General features: G+C 44.9%; 1 protein-coding gene across 1 annotated transcript; it reads right to left on the reverse strand.

Annotated features, from left to right (window-relative positions):
• Window positions 1-872: 872 nt before the first annotated feature.
• Window positions 873-15,003, reverse strand: CEL (carboxyl ester lipase). The gene is made up of 11 exons (XM_081897180.1): window positions 14,929-15,003; window positions 14,367-14,517; window positions 11,691-11,813; window positions 9,793-9,990; window positions 8,927-9,057; window positions 7,704-7,811; window positions 6,696-6,813; window positions 5,342-5,528; window positions 4,509-4,712; window positions 2,019-2,216; window positions 873-1,135 (listed from the first exon to the last, which is right to left on the reverse strand). Exons 1-11 carry the CDS (start codon window positions 14,986-14,988, stop codon window positions 940-942), a joined length of 1,674 nt encoding a protein of 557 aa, XP_081753306.1. The 5' UTR covers window positions 14,989-15,003; the 3' UTR covers window positions 873-939.
• Between the last annotated feature and the right edge of the window lie 75 nt (window positions 15,004-15,078).

Raw genomic sequence — 15,078 nt, forward strand, 5'->3', positions numbered from 1 at the left:
TCTGGTAACACTGTTAATTCAGGTGGGCTCATCCAATAAAACTGATTAGCAGGAGAACAAGAAAAGGAACTGCTACTTTCTCTTACACTGCATAGAAATTGAAACTTTTGGGCTATACATATATTTTTAAAATTTCAACTGTCCTGAAGTTAAAACAACAGTAAGAAATATGAAATAAAGAAAACAAATAAGTTTTCATAGTTTCCTACTGGAATGTTATTGTAGGGTTATAATTAACCAGTGCTTTTTTTTTTCTTTAAAAAATGTTTAGGGGTACTCTCATTTTCCTACTCATACTGAAATACTGCCCCTCAATGAGGCCAAACTTAGATTCACAAAATGCTTAGGGTTTTGCGTCCCCCTAGAAAAAAAGGACTGTAGATAACTGAAGTGATGCTGAAACAGACGGAATGGAACTAATGGGCCTAAGTCTAGGGACCCAGCAGACATCTCCTCTTTCAGGGTGAGAGTGTTGGATTTGTGTGGCCATACAATGGTCCTTGGAAGAACACAGATTGGCACATTCCGTCCCTCAGATATCAGAGATGTAGCCAGTTTACTTCCCTTCAGAGGGGCTGCTACTCTGCTTTCTGTCCATGAATCCCCTCCCTCCGAATAATGTGACTGGTGTGTGTTTTGTCTTCAGTGGGGCACCTCATTTGGAGCCAAGCAAGCAGTCATGTACAAGCATGGATTAACTCTTGCAGAGAGCAAGAGGATCTACTGGGGCTGGTGTCATGGCCAGAATTCTAAAGGTGAGACACAATCCTTGGAAGTTTGTAAGCAGAGGTTGGATGAATGGTCTATGAATAAGGGCAAAGAACAAATAAACTCACAATCTCTGCAAAGAGTTAAGATTTATTTATTCATCCTGAATCTGGGTTGGTTGGTTTGTTTTGGTTCTTGGACAAATGGAAGCGACTGTTTCCCAAGTAGTTCCTACTTCTCATCCAAGGTGACGGGTGCGTCTGGCAGGCTCCTGTAGGCAACAGTCCAGAAATTCACGAAAGGAGCTCTCAGGCCTTGCTTCGCTGACTCGTAGTTGATGTCCTTGTTGATCTCCAGGTAGTAGCCATGCTGAATATCATAAGGCACCCACCCAATGGGGACTTCCGATTCCCCTTTGTTGGGGTCACTAGGAAAGGGCGAAGAATACAAACACACACTCAGTGGAAGGTTTGTGACTGGCACAGTGCCAGCTTAAGTAATGTAAGTCGCTAAGCATCTCATAAGATGAGGCAAGGAGGGCTGTAACTCAGCGGTAGAGTCTTGCATGCAGAAGGTTCCTGGTTCAAACCTCAATGGCATCTCTGCTGCTAGTATATAGACAATACTGAACTAAATGGCCCAAAACTATGATAATGGTATAAGGCCGCTTCCTGTGTTCCAAATTTAGAACAGAGGCAGCCAACATGGTGTAGTTGTTGAACTACAACTTCCATCAGCCCCGGCCATGGTTGGCCAGTGGTGAGGGAGGATGGGAGTGGTATCTTGAGGGCACCATATTGACTATCCTTGATTCAGACAAACAGGGACAAAGGTGTCAGAAGTATGGGAAATGGTCCTTATGCAGAGAAGGCTGAAGGGACTAGGTCTGTTCAGCCTGGAGAAAAGGAGACACGGGACATGATACCACTAAGAACCCAAGAGCCTGACTGCTGGATCAGAGCAAAAAGGGCCCAGCATCCTGCTTTCACTGTGCCCATTGCAGGTGTCTCAATGGGAAGCCTACAAGCAGCCCCTTTCCAGTTGCTCTCCATCATCTGTTACTGAAAGGAAGACTGTTCTTTTTTCTGCCACCTGAGGATAGAACCAGTTTAAATGGGCTTGTTACAGGAGGAGATATTTGGGTTGAAGATAGAAACAGTTCAGCAATGAGGTCAGTTGCATAGAGTGGTCTGACCTCAGCAATTTTCAGGTGGGGAGAAATAATAGGGTTTTAAAAGCTGGACAGGACTACGTCTCGTGTTTAGGGGTTTGGGAGAAGGACAGTGGCAACAAAGTCGAGCAGGCCTTACCCTGTTCTGGCAAAGTTTGTCCAGTAAGCTATCATGTACTTAGAAACCTTTCTGTGCTGAGCTCTGTAGCCCAAAGGAGTGGCAAAAGGTTTCCCAAAGACATACTGAAGGTCATCAGCATGGTCTGCACCAACCCAGCTGGGATAGATGGGCATTCGTGAATCCTGGGAAAACAGGTAGCTGTAAGTCTTGGCACTCCTAAAATGAGGGGGGGGGGGGGGAGAGAGAGAGAGAGAGAGAGAGAGAGAGAGAGAGAGAGAGAGAGAGAGAGAGAGAGAGAGAGAGAGAAATAGAGAAAGGTATGGTGAGTAAGAAAAGAAACAGCAAAAGTCACTGGGACTCAAACTCCTCTCCCAACATTCTTACTGGACATATTTTGTATTATTTTAGCTTTCTATATTTTATCTGTCTTGTTTTTATTTGTGTAAGCTGCTTTGAGTCCCAGTCTGGATAAAAGGCAGGATATAAATAAATATAATATAAATAATAAGTCTTGCCCATTACTTTAAGTAGGTCTCCTCCAAGTTAGGACTAGTATCCAATACAATCTTCTTCGGTTTTGTAGTCAATGTTAATTCTGCTCAGGATTAACCCACTGAAATTAATATCCATTACTAACTTATGTCCATTAATTAAAACGGGTCTACTCATTAGGAAGACTGACGCCCTTAATATTCATATTGCTCAATGGACCTCAAAATTAAAATACACAATAAAATAGCCCCGTTAAAAACATTAAAATATCAGCACTTATGGTTAACATGTTTAAACACCATAGCAATTAAAACAGGAGACTTGGAGTCAAGAAATTAAGGGGAATGCAAAGAGGCACATCTTTAAAAGATGGCAGAACAGCAGTGCAGATGGTGTCTCTTGTAGATCAGCAGGGACAGCGGTCCATAACACTAGTGCCACCAGAGGAAAAAGTCATCTCTGCCTTACCACAAGCTAATAATAATTGGGCCTTGAAAAACTAATGTTATTAATTTATTTCTTATGCAGCAACCATCTCACTGAGTTGCCCCAGCCACTCTGGGCGGCTTCCAACAAAAACACAGAGGGAAAGGAGAAAAAAGCTTCATATGTCTATGAAAAGTTGTACAGCTGTTTTAACTCTTTGACATCTGCAGGGAGAGTGTTCCATGGGATGGGCGCCGATGCTGATAAGGCCCTCCGCCTGGTTCCCTGTCACTTCACTTTTCGCAGTGAAGGAACTGCCAGAAGACTCTTGGAGCTGGACCTCAGTGTCCAGGCTGAACAATGGGGGTGGAGGGTTTCATTTGCTGATCTTAATACCCTTTCTGGGAAATGAAGAGGAAGTCTGCCTTTCAGAAAACCGAAGTTTTTACGCCACCCAGAAAAAGCGGTTTACATAAAGCAATGTAAAATATTCTTCAGAAAACAAAACTTTGTTTCTACAGTGTACAGTGGTGCCCCACAAGACGAATGCCTTGCAAGACGGAAAACCCGCTAGACGAAAGGGTTTTCCGTTTTGGAGGTGCTTCGCAAAACAAATTTCCTATGGGCTTGCTTCGCAAGACGAAAATGTCTTGCGAGTTCCTGCGGGGGTTTTTTTCCTTCCCCCCCCCTTTTTCCCAAGCCGCTAAGCAGCTAATCAGCTGATCCGCTAAGCCCGCTAAGCCGCTAATAGCGCTAATCCGCTAATGGGCTTGCTTCGCAAGACGAAAAAACCGCAAGACGAAGAGACTCGCGGAACGGATTCTTTTCGTCTTGCGAGGCACCACTGTAAGTTGGTTTGAGGCACTTTAGTGGGAGGACAAATACTGATCATAGAACTGTAGAGTTGGAAGGGACCCTGAGGATCATCTAGTCCAACCCCCTGCAATGCAGAAATATGCAGCTGGTCCATACAGGGATCGAACCTGCAAGCTTGGTGTTATCAGCACCTTGTTCTAAGCAACTGAGCTAAAGAAACAAGCTGACATAAGAACATGTTAATCCAGATATAGGTAAAAATATATGTATTAAAATTACATGTCTGCCTAAACAAATAAGTTTTGAGCAGGCATTGAAAACCGTACTGTGAATGGGTCTGCCTAATATCAATAGGCAAGGAGTTCCAGTGAGCAGGTGCTGCCACACTAAAGGATCAATTCCTTGCAAGTGCAGAAGAACCCCCTAAAAAGGAGGACACAGGATGGAAATACAGTGGTACCTTGGTTTAAGAACAGCTTAGTTTATGAAAACTTGGATTAAGAACGCTGCAAACCCGGAAGTAGGTGTTTTGGTTTGTGAACTTTGCCTTGGAATAAGAACATGTTTCACTTCCTGAGTGTGTTCCATTTGTAAACTGAGTCCCCCGCTGCTATGGGAAAGCATGCCTTTGGTTTAAGAACGCTTTGGTTTAAGAATGGACTTCCGGAACGGATTAAGTTCGTATAGCAAGGTACCACTGTAAGCAGAGATAATGACTGACCAGCAAGTCTCTCTCTGAAACCCTAGCTACCAACTCATTCCAGAAACACTCACTTGGCATTTTGGTAATGGAGACTAAGTGTCTGCTGGGTAGGCACCAGAAATATGTAGTCTGTCTCCAGGTCTATCACAGATCTTTTCATGACTTCCTGGTTTGTGTGGTCAGTCCACACCTGGGTATAGAGGGAGAAGGTTTCATTGGCTCCTTCCACCCCCTTCTCCACAGTCAGGCCCTGGGCCACACGGTACATGTCATCCCTGCAGAGAGGAACAAAAATAATCAAACAGCACGTCAGGCAAGTTTGTTCTGGATCCTGGTAGGATGCAGTTAAACCCTTTAAAAAAAACCTTACATCTATTAATTACAGTGACTAGCAAAACAGAAACTTTCAAATTCTTATAGCAAAATGTTTGAGCTTCCACCTTCATCAACTGTTCTCAGAACTGTTGAGAGCAGCTTCCAAGGTGGAAGTCCTGGAGTTTTGAGGGTGGACTGCTCAGGGGGGCTTCATTTGCTGAAGCTGAGCAATGGCTGGCACAACCCTCCAGGTGTTTGTGCGCCCATACAAAAGTTCTCCCTTTTTGCTAGTGTTGGATCTATTCCAACATAAAACCTGTCCAATAGGTTGTGGTTTTCAGCATTAAAGGGTTCAGCAACAAGTTGATTCACTCTTTTTGGTCAAAATTTGTGGTTTCTAAAACATGTGTGTATCAGTAGTTTTATCTACATACGGGATATGACCACCCCCCATTTTTTGCATTCAGTGATATAAATTAGGAAATTAGGAGCAAGGGTGTTCCCCATCTCTGTCTTATGCCACAGGACAAGGCTGTCCTCTCCTCCACCCACAGATAATCAGGTTTTGCTCCCCCACCCCACCCCTTACGCTGTGATCTTCACTAGTGGGCGGTTGAGAGCAGGCATGTCAATTGAAGCAAAGAAGTGCCCATCCATGTTGTTCACCCCTGCGATGTAGTCAATGTCAGCGGCATTGGCAAAGAGATTTTCTGGCTTATCTGGGAGGAAATCTCCGTCAACCACTGGGGAGAAGGCAAGGTAATGGACGAGAGGATCTGCAGGGGGAGGAGAGAACCAATTGGACTGTTTAGGATAGGAAAGGGACATCCTGCAGGAGGGATGTCATATGCTATACTACAGCAAAGCTACTGAACTGCAGAATTCTAGTCCTCATGATATATAGGCTATGGTGGTAAATAGAACATGATATATAGGCAACTGGGGTTACATTCCAGGGATCATGCCTGAAGTCAAAACAGAGTATAGTCAAAATACATTGGGTTTAACAGCAGGTGGGATTGCCAAAGTTATTTCTCCTGGACCCCCACCCTCACTTTCCACCACCTGTTAATTAAAAATAAATAAATAAGGCCAAGCATATGAAGCCAGATGTGCACAAGTTAAATGTAAGTTAACTGTGTATAACTATCAGAATACCCATTGCTGGGAATCAAGAATTGGGAGAGAGCTGTTATGCTCAGATCCTGCTTGGGGGCTTCCTATAAATGGCATCTAGGTTGGCCACTGTGAATTCCTCCAAGGGACCTTGTTGAAAGAGCAAATCTTACCCCATCTTGGGATGGGAATTAATACTCTGCCTGTAGCGCTCATCTTCTTCCTTTTCTTATTTAATAGTAATTCCTATTTGAGCATGCTAGGTGACCTCCCAGTTCCTCTCCACTTTTCAAATCCTATGTGCTATCTGTGCATTTTTTGTGTGTGTGTTGCAGAACTGGCCTTGCTACAGGCGCCACATAACGTTCATTCCAGATTTTTCAAAAATCAATGTTAAAACATGGGGGGGTGGGGACCACACCATGAAACTCCCTGTCCATTGACAACAGACTGGAGCCTTCGCTATACCCTTTCCAGCACCTGCCAAAAAACATTTTTGCTTTGACAAACCTATCGACAGACACGTAGCATGTTGGAATGTTTCTTAATCTGGTTTTTAGCTTATCATTAGTTTTAATGCTGAAGGCTTTTAATTGTTGCTTTTAACAGGGTTTATTTTTTAAGCATAATTTCATATATTTATTCTTTTCATAAACGGCTTTAAAAGTTTTGTGATATATAAAGATTTTACAAGATAAATAAATAGCATTCCTTTTTAAAAGACACTTCTGTTTAGCTTTCCGAAGTCTCTGGAGAGACTGCTGCTCCTCACAGTTTACAGAGGCATCCATTCCCAGCCCCACCTCACCGCTTGAAGTCCAACTTACAGGGCAGATTAAGCACCTCCAGGTGGTAAGCAAGCGTCAGGGCCTTGGGGTCGGTGACCTTGAGGCAGTTCGCTAGCTTTGTGGTGTTGTCTGTTGGGCAGCCGACTTTCTGAGCTACCTGCAAGAAGAGTCAGAGGAGAAATTCAGGCAAGTTCACGTTCAAACGAGACCACTTCCCAATGGGCATTTTCCGAAAACCATGTACAGTCATACCTCATGTTACGTTTGCTTCAGGTTGCGTCCCACGGTGACCCGGAAGTACCGGAAAGGATCACTTCCAGGTTTCGCTGCTCGGGCATGCGCAGACGCACAAAATGACACCACGTGCATGTGAATCACGACCTGCGCATGTGCAGACGCAGGTTTCATTCTCTTCAGGTTGCGAACGGGGCTCCAGAATGGATCCCGTCTGCAACCAGAGGTACCACTGTACCTCGCGAGCCAAAGAACACAGCCTATCCCTTCAAAATCCATAATTCTTCCATACAACATGTACAAAGTGCTGTGCAAAGGTTTAACTGTTCTATTAGTGACTCCTGCCCAACTGAAGATAGCACAACACTGGAGGCATCAATCCCCTTTTACCATCCAAGCCTGGGGAAGTAAAGTATGGAATCAGGCACTATCTGAGAAAAGAACAAGAGCACAACAAGCAGGCCAGATGTGTTAAATCTAAAGATTATTTCTCAGTCACCTGGTACCTTTTCATTGAGTTCATCTTACGTTAGGAGAGCGTTCACAATGCCCATTATGGGGAGATACGATTCCCAAGGAGTTTTGTTCACCTGGCATATTTGTTTTGTACACTTGTGTCTGCTTTGTTATCAGTTCTCACCATCATAAAAAGTACTCCATTTTATCTATAATTTTTCAGAATTGAATGCATCATAATTTCTTGTTTTGTTATTGTCATGCTACATGGATGTGGTTTTTGTGTTACTCCGGAAATTTTTTTGAAAAATCATTTTGAAAAAAGAAAGAAAACTCTCCAATTTGACATTGCATTACCTTGGTAGCCCAGTAGAGGGGGTTCTTCTGAATGGCCCAAGAGCAGAGGCCGACTCCACTCTGGCTGATAGCCCGCTTGATCAATCCTTTGTTGTAGGGCGACAGCATCTACAGTGCAGGAGAATGGACAGAAGACAGTCATAGGAGATCATAGGAAGTTGCTTTATACCGAGTCAGACAACTGGTCTGTCGTGATGCTCAGCAGAAGAAGGACTTGATGATGATGATGATGATGATTTATACCCCGCCTATCTGACTGAGTTTCCCAGCCACTCTGGGCGGCTTCCAATCAAGTGTTAAAAACAATACAGCATTAAATATTAAAAACTTCTCTAAACAGGGCTGCTTTCAGATGTCTTTTAAAGAGAAGATAGCTGCTTATTTCCTTCACATCTGAAGGGAGGGCACTGATATCCAAGACAAAAAACAATAAAGCTCAGAAGGTGGTACTTGGTAAGAGGTCAGCATTCAGAAAATTTCAGCTTCCCTTTGGGGAGGGGAATGAAGCTTCTAGTCCTTATATTGTTTAGGAAAATAGGAAGCCGCTATCTAGGGTTGGCATACAGTGGTACCTCGGGTTAAGAACTTAATTCGTTATGGAGGTCCGTTCTTAACCTGAAACTGTTCTTAACCTGAGGTAACACTTTAGCTAATGGGGCCTCCCGCTGCTGCCGTGCCACCAGAGCACGATTTCTGTTCTCATCTTGAAGCAAAGTTCTTAAGCCGAGGTACTATTCCTGGGTTAGCGGAGTCTGTAACCTGAAGCGTATGTAACCTGAGGTACCATTGTATTTCAAAAAGTGAATATCCGGACACAAAAGTTGTTGAGCTTGTTTTGGCAAAGTTGTTGAACCTGGGGCATTCTGAATGCAAAGTATGTGCTCCACACCACTTAGCTTTGGCCCTTTTTCCTAAAAATATAATAGGATTCTAGTCCTCAAAGTTCTGAATAAAGGGATGCTCTATGCCGCTGAGCTATTACAGCCCTTCCCCAAGCTGCCATTTCACAACAGACCCTCTCCCCCCGTCCCTTGCTCCTCCCAGCATTCCACCCCACTCCTTGACTGCCACTCATTCTTCCAGTAGCTCTTTCCCCACAATAACAAAACCACATATTGTGACTCAACTCCTGAACCAATCAAGAGCCCCACACATAGGAAAAATTAAAATTAAATTGAATAAAAACCCTTAACAAAATGAAATAGAAAGTAAGGGCCCCATACTTGTAAGGAGACACTGACGGCCCCAGCAGACTCCCCAAAGATTGTGATGTTGTCGGGGTCCCCTCCAAAGTTCTTTATGTTTCTCTTGACCCAGGCAATGGCCATGTGCTGGTCTTTGAGGCCATAGTTACCTGAAAGAAAAGAGCTGGAGTCACACACACACACACACACACACACACACACACACCCTAGGAGTAAGCCTGCAGGGCTGTTGTCAAGCAGAAAAGTGGGACATAAATATTTCAGTTAAATAAATAAATAACTCAGCTGAGCTTTTCTGAGCCAGACCATTGTGAGGCCAGACCAGGAAAAGCAACACAAAGAACCTTTAGCATTAAAAAACACCATAAGATTTTGTAGATTAGATGTATTGTGTGTGATTTTCAGTTGTCAGGTATATATACACATGTAGGTGTAGACCAGGGATGGGAAACCAGGAGCCCTCCAGATGTTTTTGGACTCCAACTCCCATCAGCCTCAGCCAGCAAGGCCACCAGTCTGGGATGATGGGAGCTGTATTTCAGCAACGTCTGGAAGGTTACAGATTCCCCCTTCCCTGAATTAAGGAGGAACATTTCCTGCTGCATGCAAGACATGGAAGAATGCCTCTGAAAAAGGCATTCCCTTATTAAATAATTCCTCTTCTTAGATCAGGGATGGCACTCCAGATGTTGTTAAGACTCCAGCTAGCATGGCTAGCGTTCAGAGGAATGATGGAGCTGCAGTCCAGCAGCATACGAAGAGTCACTGGTTCCCAAGCCTCCAATGCAAAGGTTGGAGGGAAACGGCAAAACAAACTTTAACTTATGCAAGATGACTGTAGTGGGGGGGGGGTAGAGAAATATCCCCCCAAAGAAGGGTCTTACCTGGAAGGCTAGCATCTCCTGTGCTGAGGAAACCCAGGGGTCCAAGGCGGTAGTTGAGCGTCACCACAATGACCTTTCCGCGGGTGGCAATCTCCTCCCCGTCGTAGAGGTAGTTGCTCAGGAAGTTGGGTCCCTGGCCACCACCCCAGAGAAAGGCTCCCCCATAAATCCAGACCATCACGGGCAAGTTGGTGGACACTGAAGGAGAAAGGGGAAGGAATGAAGAAGCAGAGGCGTGAGCCAGCTGGAAGCCAGAACTCAAAGATCTCTGCCTAAATATCCATTGATGACTGATAGGGGCAACAACATTTAAAGCAGTGCCAGAGCGGTTTTTTTAGCCCAAGGGCCACATTCTTTTCTGGGTAACCTCCTAGGAGCCCCATGCCAGTGGTGGGCGCGGCTAAAGGCAAAAGTGGACAAAGCAATCAATGTAAATTTTACCTTTTGTGTGGCAGGACTAGTTTCTGCACACGCTTACACACTGTTCTCTGTTCCCTAACCAGGAAACCAAGAGGCATTGTCAGAGGGTGCAAGGCAGGGTTGGTGAGGGGTATAACTGCAGAGTTTCCCCATGGCCAGAGAGAGGGAGGGGGCTGGAAGGCTGAGGTCCCCCTCCCACCCCAGTTTAAAGGATACAATGCCTCTATGAGGATTCCCAAAGATGCCATTCTTCCTCTGGATAAGTGGAGAGTGGGGAATGATAGTCATACCTCATGTTACGTTTGCTTCATGTTACGTTCTTCCAGGTTACGTCCTGCGGCGACCCAGAAGTACTGGAAAGGGTTACTTCCAGGTTTCGCCATTCGCGCATGCGCAGAAGTGCAAAATGATGTCACATGCATGCGCAGAAACAGCAATTGCCACCCGTGTGTGCGCAGATGCGCCGCTAGGGTTGTGCTCTTTTCATGTTGTGAACGGGCCTCCGGAACGGATCCCATTCGCAACTAGCAGTTATATATTGATTTTGGCGCGGCAAGAAATCACATGACACCCACCCACACCAGCTCTCATGCAAGCTGTTGTTGTCACCCAGTGCAATGAAAGTCAAAAACGATAGCTCTCCCTCCCACAAATTAACACATGCCACTGCACAGTGAGGAAAACATCTGCACAAGACCCCATGCTCTGCCTCAGCTATCAGCCAAAGAGCATCAGAAGAGCCCTTCTGGATCAGACCAGTGGCCCACCTAGTCCAGCACCCTGTTCTCACCGTGGCCAGCCAGCAAGTGGGATACCAGGAAGCAGGACCTGAGCCCAAGAGCCCCCTCCTCTCCTGTGGTTTCCAGAAACTGGTATTCAGAAACACTGCTGCCTCCAGCCATGGAAAGAGAGCGTAGCCATTACGGCTAGTAGCCATGAACAGCCTTCTCCTCTTTGCATTTTTCTAATCCCCTTCGAAAGCCATCTAGTTGGTGGCCATCACTACCTCCTGTGAGAGTGAGTTCCATAGTTTAACGCTGTGCTGCGTGAAGAAGGACTTTTCTCTGCCCTGAATCTTCCAACATTCAGCTTCATTAGATGCCCATGAATTCTAGTGTTACAAGAAAAGTGTGTGTGTGTGGAATTGTCCACTTTCTCCATGCCAGGTGTAATTTTATAAACATCTGTCGTTTCACTTCTCACTCACCTTTCCTCTAAACCAGTGTTTCCCAAACTTGGGTCTCCAGCTGCTTTTGGGCTACAATTCCCATCATCCCTGCCCCCTAGTCTTGCTAGCTAGGGATGATGGGAGTTATCATCCAAAAACAGCTGGAGCCCTAAGTTTGGGAACCACTGCTCTAAACTCAAAAGCCCCAAATGCTACAACCTTTTCCTCATAGGGGAGTCATTTGATCACTCTGGCTGCTCTTTTCTGAACCTTTTCCAACTCCACAATATCCTTTTTGATGGACACTGACCTTCTTTTTTCCCTTGAGGGACCCAGATGTTGAGATAAAGACAATCTTGGGTGCCACGCACATCTGTCTGGGTGAGTGTGGACTGCATGCAACGATTCTTATACTCCTTGGCCTGCAGGGTGCCTGAGAGAGAAATTGATGAACACACGTACAGGACTGTCAGCTTGGCATCCAGGGGGAAGCTTGTTTTGTTTTATATTTTCAAATAGTTCTGGTTGAGCTACACACACACACACAAAACACAAAATCACAACACAGCAAAAGAAACATCAAAACAAAAGTGGGAGATTAACACAAAGAGAGGTAAAGCCAAAGGGCATGTAGTGTTTGACACCCTGGCAATTATCACTTTGAGCAGCCTGTTAATATGGTTGCTCTTAAGTCATAAGAACTTAACAACATGCACGGCAGGAATGCCAAAGAAGTGCAGCCTTTCTAGGCGAGTTCAGTATGACAGCATCATACACACATTTAACTCGCATGACTTCAAGGCAGGCTCGTTGAAATGGCACAAATTAAATCCAAGGGAGGATTTTGGGATTAGCTGGTGCAAAATGAATTTTCAAGTTCTCCTCTTCGCTCGTGGGGGCAAGACCTGCCCAGTTCCTAGCTCTGGGAGGCTTCCATGAGATCTTGTAGGACCACCCAAGTTCCCGCAAAATCTCATGCAAGAGTTCCAGAGTTGGTGCAACTAATGGGCCTTGCCCACCTTCCCACAAGAAAAGCAGAGAGCTTAAAAAGCTCTTTTTAAGCTGGATAACCCAAGCAGACTCAGCACAAAAAAGAGGATTTAAGCTCTCTGCCTTGCTTGTGAGAGATGCCTGCTCAGTGCACCTGCTCCAGGAGGCCAGAAATTTCTCTTTGGCTCCAAAGGTTTGGGTACATGTGGTTTTTGTGCATGGACAGAACTCTTGAAACCAGCACTAGTTGCAATTATATTGTTTATCCTCTGATCTAAAAGTCTTTATTAAGCCGGAGATTGTTATAACACCTCAATTAACAGAGCCGAATCTGTTTCCGGGACCAAACAAAATCTCAAAATTGTATGGAGTTTTGTAGCAACTTTGGGTAGTGACAACTTAAGCTTGGAAGACAACGGGACAGGTCTCTCTGGAAAAATGGGACGGCTATGTTTGGCAAAGCGCCTCATTAGAAAAATTAACTCAGACCCTGAATGTGGCAAGAGTGAAGCACACACATATATGTGTGTTTTGAATTATTTTATAGAGGTCAAATTGATGACCCAAGTCCTCCTGCATTGCACCCTTTTCCTCATAGGGGAGTCACTTCAGCTAGGCCATATAGTTAAGCTCAGGGTAAAAATGAGTTTAGGAACATTGGAATCTTCCTTGCATTGCTTCAAACCATTGGTTCATCTTGCTCAGTACTGTCTACACCAACTGGCAGCAACCCACCAGGGTTTCAGGCAAGGAGTCTCTCCCAGCCGTACCTGTGTATGTCACAGGAGATTGAACAGGTGAACTTCTGCATGGCAGCTCCAGTTGCTGTTTTCTCAATCTGAGCCCCACCCCACTGTAATTATGGACATAACAACACAGGGGAACCTTACATGGTTCTTGTGAGGATTCCTAATATCATAGAATGAATCATAGAATCATAGAGTTGGAAGAGACCACAAGGGCCATCAAGTCCCCTGCCAAGCAGGAAACACCATCAGAGCACTCCTGACATATGGTTGTCAAGCCTCTGCTTAAAGACCTCCAAAGAAGGAGACTCCACCACACTCCTTGGCAGCAAATTCCACTGTCGAACAGCTCTTACTGTCAGGAAGTTCTTCCTAATGTTTAGGTGGAATCTTCTTTCTTGTAGTTTGGATCCATTGCTCCGTGTCCGCTTCTCTGGAGCAGCAGAAAACAACCTTTCTCCCTCCTCTATGTGACATCCTTTAATATATTTGAACATGGCTATCATATCACCCCTTAACCTCCTCTTCTCCAGGCTAAACATGCCCAGCTCCATTAGCCATTCCTCATAAGGCATCGTTTCCAGGCCTTTGACCATTTTGGTTGCCCTCCTCTGGACACATTCCAGTTTGTCAGTGTCCTTCTTGAACTGTGGTGCCCAGAACTGGACACAGTACTCCAGGTGAGGTCTGACCAGAGCAGAATTCAGTGGCACTATTACTTCCCTTGATCTAGATGCTATACTCCTATTTATGCAGCCCAGAATTGCATTGGCTTTTTTAGCTGCCGCGTCACACTGTTGGCTCATGTCAAGTTTGTGGTCAACCAAGACTCCTAGATCCTTTTGACATGTACTGCTCTCAAGCCAGGTGTCACCCATCTTGTATTTGTGCCTCTCATTTTTTTTTGCCCAAGTGCAATACTTTACATTTCTCCCTGTTAAAATTCATCTTGTTTGTTTTGGCCCAGTTCTCTGTCAAGGTCGTTTTGAAGTGTGATCCTGTCCTCTGGGGTGTTAGCCACCCCTCCCAGTTTGGTGTCATCTGCAAATTTGATCAGATGACACCAATATAATATAACGATGTAGAAACCATTTTCAGCATTTGGAATGTTCATAGGGGGCATTGTTAGTAGTTAAAAGTGCAGACATAAAAAATAACGTAAAAAAAAGTGCAGACGTAAAAAATAAAATACATTTTTTAAAAAATGTTAAAAAAGAAAGTGCAGACATCCCCCCCCACTCCCTCTTTACCTGGCCAGCCTGGGTGAGGCTGTGGGTCTTCAAGAGTCTTGGTAGGTGCAGCAAAAGGGATTCCTTTGAAGATATCCACATAATCCCCGAAAAGGCCCAACTTTTTATTGACGCCTTCCACAAAACCTCCTTCCGTGTTCACGATGCCCAGCTAAACCAACCAAAAGGGAAGAAATGTATTTGAGTTTCATGTGCCATTACCTATATAGCCAAACCACACAAACACAATTTTTAGTTGGGGCCAGCAGAAGGAAATGGACACTTAGGCAGTGGAAACCCTCTAAGACAAACAAGTGAGGACTAAGCATAGTAGGGAGAAACAGAAAACTATCTAAGTGGGGGAGAATGGAATGGAACCGTTGGGAGTCTCAGACAGAGAATGCTCCATGCTGCAACACTTTGTTGTAGGACCCACTTGTATAACTCTATAAGAACACTTAAAAAAAAAATTAAGCCCCTCTGATCCTATGGATTTAAGAGAAAGGTTCTTTGGATCCTGATTCCTGATTAGCAGCAGCTTGGTGGTAGTCCCTTAAGCAAATATTTTGATGCCCATGCTTACCTTTGCTGCCCCCACTGCGCCCAGGCAGAGGGCAAGGCACATTACTTCCCAGCGACCCATGGTGTGCTTCAAATGGGGCTTATTCAGTACAGGTAGGTCCCTTTATACCCCAAATCTGACTCAACTTATCTCTGCATGGGACAAGGGAGT

This window comes from Podarcis melisellensis (genome assembly GCF_964234715.1).
Source record: "Podarcis melisellensis genome assembly, chromosome: Z".
Lineage (NCBI taxonomy): Eukaryota > Metazoa > Chordata > Lepidosauria > Squamata > Lacertidae > Podarcis > Podarcis melisellensis.